This window comes from Erpetoichthys calabaricus, chromosome 9 (assembly GCF_900747795.2).
Source record: "Erpetoichthys calabaricus chromosome 9, fErpCal1.3, whole genome shotgun sequence".
In the NCBI taxonomy this organism is placed as follows: domain Eukaryota; kingdom Metazoa; phylum Chordata; class Cladistia; order Polypteriformes; family Polypteridae; genus Erpetoichthys; species Erpetoichthys calabaricus.
In genome coordinates this window covers 93,718,701-93,728,772 of record NC_041402.2, presented here as the reverse complement: position 1 = coordinate 93,728,772, position 10,072 = coordinate 93,718,701, and the positions used below count along the sequence as shown (strand labels likewise).

General features: G+C 36.0%; 1 protein-coding gene across 1 annotated transcript in view; it reads left to right on the top strand.

The window, feature by feature from the left end:
* The first annotated feature begins 52 nt into the window (after positions 1–52).
* Positions 53–10,072, top strand: part of LOC114657951 (complement C1s subcomponent-like) — a 33,603-nt gene continuing 23,583 nt past the window's right edge. The window contains exons 1-7 of the mRNA XM_028809939.2: positions 53–138; positions 336–549; positions 2,988–3,165; positions 6,788–6,904; positions 7,011–7,192; positions 9,478–9,628; positions 9,713–9,835. Of these exons, the coding sequence (XP_028665772.2) occupies positions 131–138; positions 336–549; positions 2,988–3,165; positions 6,788–6,904; positions 7,011–7,192; positions 9,478–9,628; positions 9,713–9,835 (973 nt within the window). The 5' untranslated portion in view covers positions 53–130. The remainder of the gene's footprint in view (positions 139–335; positions 550–2,987; positions 3,166–6,787; positions 6,905–7,010; positions 7,193–9,477; positions 9,629–9,712; positions 9,836–10,072) is intronic.

Here is a 10,072-nt window from a genome sequence, read left to right as displayed (position 1 = left end):
AAACAAAACTATTGTTTACTGAAATGGTGAAATATTAACTTGAGCAGATTTCCAATATCTATGTTTTATCTATCTTTGCTTTCTTTCTAATTTATTTCATTTGCACACTAATTGTAGTTTTTTAAAAGACATGGAAAGGTAATACAGAACTCTCTCTCTCTCTCTCTCTCTCTCTCTTTCTCTCTCTCTTTCTTATCATTCCTTAATTGTTGTCAGTCTGTTTTAAATTCCGAAGCCTTGTTTCAGCCTTTCCTTCCATTTCTCACGTTTATTATCTACCTGCAGGTAGTTCATTTCTATGTATAACAGCATATGTTCCCACTCCACTAATACAGATTTTTCAAGTTAACGGTGGTCTTGTGGTGCTGGTACCATGAGGTTTATACTCTCATGCTTTTTGGAGTGGTTTCTTACCCAGGACCCTTGTGGAATCTTAATAATGAAGGGAATTTAGCATTGAGGAAAATCACTATACCACAAGGGTACACCATCTCACTACACTTCCAGAATGTGAAGCTGAAAGGACCATGTGCCAATGAAAGTATACAGGTATGTGACATCTTTATCTATTTTAAAACACTGAATATGCTTAATATTTAAAAGTATTCATATGAGGGAGTCCTTAGCAGAGTTGGTAGGGTGGCAATTCCATAGATCCAGTGTCCTGGGTTTCAGTCCTTCACCTGGTTGTTGCCTGCCTGGAGCTTCAACATTCTGTGTCTGTATAGGTTTACCTATAATTATTACAGTGTTCCTCCTACTCCCCAAAAATGTGTTTAATGGTTGTAAATTGACCCTGGTTGAGTGTCTGATTGTTTCTGTATGAATGGGCTTTGACATGAACTAGCATGGTATCTATAGGTATTTCTGGTCTTATGCCTAATACTATTGGGCCAGGCATTGGCCTCCCATAACTCTATACTGAATATGCAAATGTTATATAATATATTTATGTTTTAATGTCTATTTTCAATTAGATTGGCTATTCATTTTGCAACACCTTTGGAGATTCAATCCAAGCACTTGTTGCTAGTTTTTTATACCTGCCAATTTGTTAATAGTATTATCCTTTATTTCCTGGGCGACTACTTCCTGTTCTAATTCTGCTGGCTTGCTTTATGACTTTCTGTACATTTGTCATCATGACTTTTATTGATCACTAATATGCCGTTATTAATTTTTAGTTTAGATTATAAGAACTTTATTGTTGTTTTCTAATACTCTTTTTCAATATGAAAAATGTAAAAATGGAAGGCAATTATACCCATTTCCTCCTTATCTTTTTTTAATCAGATAACTGTGTAAAATTGTACATATTTTAACTGAAAATAAATAAGATAATTGTGCATAGTATGTTCTGTAATATGTGTCTCTGTGGAATTTGCATTGTCTCTCTGTGTCCATTTGAGTTTTCTTCGGGTAGTTCCATTTCCATATTTTAAGAATTTGCAGGTTTGGTTAAGCGACTCTTCCTATGGATATGAGTGGAGTAATAAATGTGTTCTTGTTCAATGAATGGTTCTTTTCATACCATATTTGTATCCTGAAAATTATTACTTGTTATTCTAGCAACATGTTTTCAGATTGCAAGGACATGGCATGAAACTGGAGCTAAATGAGATTCATAGATAGATAGATAGATAGATAGATAGATAGATAGATAGATAGATAGATAGATAGATAGATAGATAGATAGATAGATAGATAGATAGATAGATAGATAGATAGATAGATAGATAGATAGATAGATAGATAGATAGATAGATAGATAGATAGATAGATAGATAGATAGATAGATAGATAGATAGATAGATAGATAGATAGATAGATAGATAGATAGATAGATAGATAGATAGATAGATAGATAGATAGATAGATAGAATTGTATTAATCCCCAGGGGGAAATTTGGCTTTTTAGAGAACCACTTTAAATAAATAAATAAACAAATAAATAAACACTTTAGTTTGAACAAAGAAGAAAACTAAAAAGAAAGAAAACTTCTGACTTGGTTGTCACAGTGAGGCATTATGTGAGCCCCATTAGCATTTCTTGACACACTTTGTTTTTAAAAGTGTCCTTAAAAAATCAATTTAAACAATGTAAACAAAGTGATCTTTAAGAAGATTTCTTGTGAAGTCTTATCTGTAAATGCAGAATTCTTGTCGTAATGACCAGAAGACATGAAATAGAAAACAACACATGCCTCACAACTACGTTGTACAAGTAAAAAGTTAAGTTACACTTCTGAGTATACTGAATGAGATAAATGTCCTTTTTTAAAATGGTCACTATTGGTAAAACAACATGTTTTAATACACTTCAAAACTTCACACAGATAGAACATATGATTTGAATGAGGAGATACACATAATGGGCGGCACAGTGGCGCAGTGGTAGCGCTGCTGCCTCACAGTAAGGAGACCTGGGTTCGCTTCCCGGGTGCTCCCTGCGTGGAGTTTGCATGTTCTCCCCATGTCTGCATGGGTTTCCTCCGGGTGCTCCAGTTTCTTCCCACAGTCCAAAGACATGCAGGTTAGGTGCATTGGCAATCCTAAATTGTCCCTAGTGTGTGCTTGGTGTGTGCCCTGCCCGGGGTTTGTTCCTGCCTTGCGCCCTGTGTTGGCTGGGATTGGCTCCAGCAGACCCCCGTGACCCTGTGTTAGGATGTAGCGGGGTTGGATAATGACTGACTGACTGACTAATACACATAATAATCTGTAGACTAGGCATTTGAAGGATTAACCTTAATGAAGACAATGTATCAAAATCACGATATGATCACTGTTTAAAATTACCAATACTATGTCACTTTTCACTGTCAATGCACTCTAGCTATAATTCAACAGTGGTTAATTTTCTCTTACAACTATAAATGCTAGACTAATAGATAGATAGATAGATAGATAGATAGATAGATAGATAGATAGATAGATAGATAGATAGATAGATAGATAGATAGATAGATAGTATTCATTTTTTATTGTAGATATTCCCAGGAAATGCAGATGAGTCATTGTTTGTCTGCAGCACAAATATGTCAAGCTCCAGCACTCAGAAAGGTTTTTCTATAACACTTAATACCAGCATGACCAACCTAGAATTGAGGTCACCCAGGCTCTCAAAAGGGAATGGTGTCAGCTTTCTGGCTCATTATTTTGGCAAAGGTAAATTGGATGCTGCACACAAAAAGCAAGAATATTATTCTTGCCCAATGTGGGGCAGAATACTATTTGCTATATTTTTTTATACTTGTTAAATATACAATATGTTTCTTGTAGATTTTTGTTGCAATGTAATAGCTTTAAGAATATAAGTTTTATAAGTTTTTTGATATCTTTTTGGCAATTAATTATGTGATAAATTAATTTAGAATAAATTACAGATACAGTAATATACAAGGTGTCTATAGGAAAGGATATATTATAGAAACTTAAGATTACAATAAATATCTTGTATTTATATGTAATATCTCCTTCATCCTGTTACAAAAAGCAATTAATCTAATTCATTCCTAATTTTCTTTAAACAAATTCCCATAATAGTTATTAAACAGAAAACAATTCTAGTAAATTGGAAAGTGTGCTGTACTAAGGTGGACAGTTCAATTCATTGTTGCATATTGTATAAATATGCATTACAGGTGAAACATTACCTATAAAAATCACTGGCCAATTGAGGGAGAGTACTGGCTATTGTTTATTTTGCATTGAATTGTATTCTTAATTTTGGAAAACAATTACAGTAGTTTCACTGTTAATTTGTTCTTCACAAATATACTATCATGAATTTTCATTTAGTAAAGGATTTAACTGTAAAATGAAGTAAACATACTGGCTGGAAAAGGGGAGCAAACAGTAGAAAAATGCAATAGGCAGACCCATTTATGTGGCATTCTATACACAGCATCCCCTAAAGCAGCAGAAAATAAAAGCAGTATTATATATTTGAAATGGGGAAAAGAGAAAAACTAAAACATTGCAAAATCCAGTATGTATGAAGGATTATAAAGAGTAGCTAAAAAATAAATTTCAGACAAAGGATACTGTAGCTAAAGGCTTGTAGATTTGTGCTCTGTATCAGAGAGCTGAAGAGAGATTTTAGAAAGACTGTTAAAAATCATTTTACTTGACATTTTTTCCAGCTTTGGAAAAGAAAACCAGTGCTTCATTTTAAGGATAGTTGTCTTTAACATAAAAATGACCAGGGGCCTCATGTATAAATGGTGCGTACGCACAAAAATGTTGTGTAAGAACATTTCCACGTTCAAATCGCGAAGTATAAAACCTAAACTTGGCGTAAAGCCACACTCATTTCCACGGTAGCTCATACCCTGTTGTACGCAAGTTCTCCGCTCGGTTTTCCAGACTGGCGGCACCCAGCATCAAAGCAGTGCTACTGATCCTGTGTGGTTACCATTTCTTTTTTAGATCCACATCCCTGACGCGGCTTTATAAATACACTGAAATTAACCGCATATTGTTTATTAGTATAATGCCTCTGATTGCAATTAATCTGTTACAATATAATGGTCCACAGAATGGTCAAACTATTTGAAATACCATAGCTGCTTTAGCATTGTTACTCTCAATGCACCTTCTTCTTCTTCTTTCAGCTGCTCCCGTTAGGTGTTGCCACAGCGGATCATCTTTTTCCATATTACTCTCACTACACCACTCAGAGTATATATATCACTGTATCTGAGTGTGAATCACAGCTATACAGCAGCTGATCAGAAAGAGAATTATCAGTATACAGCATCAAGCACATGCTGCCTCAGCCATTCGCTATTTGAACTTCTCTCATCCGACAAATGCTTCAGAGCCTTTCCTGTACAGACCTCGCAGTTCAGAAACACTTTCATCCCAAGAACTGTAAACGCACTCAATCAGTCCATCAAGTGCTCCTTGTAGAACTGTTTGTACTTCTAAGTACAATCACCTCACTGTAAACTTGCACTACTGTTATAATATTGCACAACCTGCGCCACTTTATAAAGCGCGTATTTACATATGATGACGATATCATTTTTAAGATGAAATGCAGCAAAATATGTTTATTATATTATACAGATAAAACTTTAACTTTAACTACATGGTGCCCCAGCTTTAGCGAGGAGCTGGAGCTTCGTTCACAGATTGTTCCTGCCTCGCGCTGTATTCTTGCTGTGGCTGGAGGGACACTGGAAGGATAGATGGATAGAATAATTAAACACATACTTTGAATATATTTCAATGTTCCTTAAAAGTTTTGAAGAATCGGCGTTCTAAGCTTACAGATGGCTTAACGTCTATTACAGAGCTGATTGTGTGGCGATTGGGTATTTACAGAAAGAAAAGTAAGGACAGGAATTGGGAGTTATTATGTTTGAGAGAGGGGCGGCACGGTGGCGCAGTGGGTAGCACTGCTGCCTCGCAGTTGGGAGATCTGGGGACCCGGGTTCGCTTCCCGGGTCCGCCCTGCGTGGAGTTTGCATGTTCTCCCCGTGTCTGCGTGGGTTTCCTCCGGGCGCTCCGGTTTCCTCCCACAGTCCAAAGACATGCAGGTTAGGTGGATTGGCGATTCTAAATTGGCCCTAGTGTGTGCTTGGTGTGTGGGTGTGTTTGTGTGTTTCCTGCGGTGGGTTGGCACCCTGCCCAGGATTGGTTCCCTGCCTTGTGCCCTGTGTTGGCTGGGATTGGCTCCAGCAGACCCCCGTGACCCTGTGTTCGGATTCAGCGGGTTGGAAAATGGATGGATGGATGGATGTTTGAGAGAGACAATACTGCTATAATAAAGTATTTCATCGAAGGTCACTCACGGCGCAGCAAGCATCTTGCATGAGACATGAACAATCACTGTGCCACCGTGTTCCCATGTTTAATAACATGCTTTAAGTCCTATCATCATGAAAATGATTTCAAGTATACATCTCAGTATTTTAATTATTCAGAGAGCTGTAATATCACAAATGTAACGGATTCTGTGTCCTGTCGGAAGAAGAGAAAGCCCGGAAGCACGTAGTGATTCATGCACATAGAAGATGAAATACAAAACAAAGCATTTAACGTGCAACTTTAGTTATGATGGGATTTGAGAAACTAGTAAACTAAACGATTTTAAGATGAAGTTTTTGACATTCTACTTTAATGACAAAATAAACTACGTGATTGAAGTGGAAATTTCAAGATTAAAGTTGACATTTCATACTTTTTTCACACTGTGTGCCTTTTGTTTTCTGTGTACCCTAATAAGCTTTCATATGACACTCAGATGGTGGGCTACGACTCCACCTTTTCACAGCGATTTTGATATCTGACAGCTTCTTTTTTATTTTGGGCACTGTGCGACTTTGTGAACTTGAGCTTTCGAGTTTCTCCGCCATGCTATGTCATTCGATCAACTTTCTTTTGTTGTTTATATCACTGTTTAAACCAACAAATAGTACATTTTTCTTTGCCTCCACTTGGTATTCGCTGAAATTCTTCTATTTTCCCTCTTTCTTTTGCCATTGTCTTTTCACAGAAGGCTGAGCTTAAGGGCTATTTATATTGATTTGCATATTCAAAGAGGCGTTCTGGGAGGAGTTGGGGCGGGACAGCAGGCGCGTGCACATGCGTTAATACTCACACTGACCAGAATTTATGGAGCGGAAGAACGTGGAAGTTGGTGTTTGCACAGATTTATGCATCTGGATTTTTTTTGTGCGTAAGCACATTTCCTCTTTTGTGCTTACGTCATGTTATAGTGCGGATTCTACGCACAGCATTATACATGAAGCCCCAGATCTGTTCTTTTCAATTTCTGCAGATATTGATGAATGCCAGACCAATCCATGCTCTTATTTTTGCACAAACACTATTGGAGGATTTACTTGCCACTGTCCACTTGGATACCGTGTTAAAAATGACAAGGTTTCATGTGAAGGTATGTTATTATTAGACCACCGAAGGCTATTGTTTTCAAATAAGTGTACTTTTAGTCATGTTCTTTATGATTCCAACTTTTCATTTCTTTCTCTTTTAATGTGAAGCCATAGATCATTCCAAGTCCACCTTACATGGGCAGCTGTTTTCTCCTGACTTTCCCAGACCATATCCAGGTGGTTCAAAGTATGCAGTGAACATTACTGTTCTACATGGCTTCTTTATAACAATATCCGTCACACATATGGACATAGATGAGTCTGAAAACTGCACCCAGGATGTTTTGCAGGTAGTCATTTATGGCAACAATGATAGGTTTTATGGAATGTAGTACTGACACTTGCTTTGAAAAAATCAAATATAATCACCATTATATGTTTTTGATAAAGACAAAAATTGTGAACTGATAAGAAGATTTCAGAGACAGATAGATTGGTGAGTTGACAAAGATCATTAATTAGTGGTACATGGTTTGAAGAGCAGGAAGATGAAATATGATGTAATTCAGGTAAGAGGTAATTAAAGAATCACCTTAACATCTAACATGGTATGTAAAGTTTAGGTTTTTGAATTATGCTGAAGATTCCAGTGGGTACAATTGTATGTTACAGTTGTGCACTAAAAAATCTGGCTGATATATTAAAATAAAGGAAGACAATGAACTTGTTAAATTGGCTTAGCCTTGTTCATTTTTTAACCTATAGTTGAATTATTAAAACAAAATAACATCCCTGTATTAATTTTCCCCAAGTGAAAAAAAATAATAATAACAACATTTTGATTTGATATACTTTATTAATCCCCAAGGGGAAATTGTGTTTTCGCATGACCTTTTGGAGTCAGAACACAGGGTCAGCCACTGTACATTGCCCAAGGTTAAGGGCCTTGTTCAAGGGCTCAACATAGTAAGATCCTTTCTGGCAGAAATAGGATTTAAACTGGCAACTTTCCAGATACCAGTGCAGATCCTCATCCGCAGAGCCAACACTCTGCCCCAAAACAAAGTGTTCCGGGAAGCAAACCCTGGGCTCTTTAATGCTAGACAGCAACTCTAGCTGTGCATTACACTATGTTCTCGATCATAATGCGTAACAACTCTTCTGGTCAGAATTCAAAGCAATTCTCCTGAACTGGTGATACAGTAGCATTAAACAATGTGCCACAATGGTATCCTGTATAAAAGTGAAACAAACTTAACAGTTTAAAGAGATTTATATTTTTCTATAATTCTGTTTTTAATATTAATCAATTAAAATGAATTAAATTAATGTTAAAATACATAAGGCTTTAAGATACATTTTAATTTGCTTACTCATATCTATTTATAGAGTTCTGCTAATTCCAGACACTGAGAAATAAACAATTTTGTTGTCCAGCATTGGTTCAGTCCCAGCAGTCAGCAATTTATTTCTACCTTTCACAAAAGATATACTAAAATCAATTTTATTGTTTTAACATTACCTAATTGTATTCTAGATTACAATAATTTATAAGTATTCTTAGTTGGAAAACGCTAACTTTTCACAGCTCCCCATGCTGTCCTTTGCATTTAAACAGCCTTAAAGTGAGCAAGTGAAGGCTAATTTCTTACTAGGCTAGCTGGAGCTGCTTTTATCTGTTCAGGCTTATCTCCTGGTCTGCACACTTTTGTTAAAACATTTTTAGCTACTAAATGCAATTTTGCTTGAAAAAGAAATTAATCAACAGCTATGTTTTCTGAGCTTTAATGATGGTTGGTATGCAGCAGCAGCAGCAGAAAAGGCTACTTTTTTCACTGTAAGAAATGTCTAACATGTTTATATGGAGTAAGACACAGAGGCAGGTATTATGGAAAGAGGAAACAAACAACTTTACAGAGTGAGGATCATTCAGGATTGGTGAGGTAGCCAGTGTAAAGAAGTGAGCTGATGAGTAACATGGTTACGGTATTTGATTTAAGGTCATGAATCTGGCATAAACATTTTAATCCTGTAGTAACCTGTTCATGCAGCATGATCATTAAAATGCAAACCATAGTAGTCCAAGTAACAGCTGGTAAAGGTGTAGGAAAATTGTACAATGTTGTTTATTGTTGTGGCTGAATTAAGGTAGTGCTTGGTTGTTCTTAGTGTCAGTTTCTTGAAGTGGCAGAATAAAGTGGAAATCAGTTAGCAAGGTGGTTGTTCAAAATATCATAACTTTAGTGATCAATTTAAAATAATTTTGACCCCTTTCTGGATTGGCCTAATAATCTGTTCAAAACTAAAACGTGCAGTTTTTTAATCTTTTGACTAGTCTCTGTTTTAGTTAGTAAGAGGAGTGGGCAAAACAGTTCTTTAAGTTAAACCCATATTTCTTGTTTTAAGTACATCTAGAATTAGATATGGTTTAGATTTATTTTTGTATAGTTAGATCATTTATCATTGCTCAGTGACTCAGCTTATGCAGTATACTGTATATCACTATTGAAGTAGGCCATCACATGAGATATACTGCATACATAAAGAGAAACAGTCATCAATACCTTAATAATGAGTGTGATCAAGATTATGGGAATGAAAAAATGATAATCATGTTCCTTTTTGCACTAATCAGGTCTTACAGGAAGGCAAACTCATTTCAGCACTTTGTGGAACCAAAAAAACAGACATACAGATCAAGTCAAATTCTGCTGAACTCGTTTTTATATCAAGGGGAACAAATAAAAGAAGGCACACAGGGTTCCTTGCACACTATAAGGCTGAAGGTGAGCCATTAGGATCAGCCTAATAGTGGCAAGCAATGTTTTTTAACCACTTAAATGGTTATTAATTCATTTTGATGTCTGCAGATATTAATGAATGTGAGCAGTTGGAGTCACCGTGCTTTCATATATGTGTCAATGAAATTGGAGGTTTCCGATGCATATGTCCACCTGGACAACTTTTGCTAGATGATGGAAGTACATGTCAAGGTAATTATGCATTTGAATATTTGAAAAATGAATATAAATATTCTTTTTGCTTACATTACTGTAAAGCTAAACTGTAGACTTCTTAATGTTTTCCAGATTTGTTTCCATTTTGTACATTATGACCACTTTACAGATGTGACTTGTTAATAAATAACCAAAGGCTAATAAAGCCTTGATTTTAATTAAACATCAGACTCACAGAAAGACATTATGTTCTAAGAGTATTTAATTTTTGTT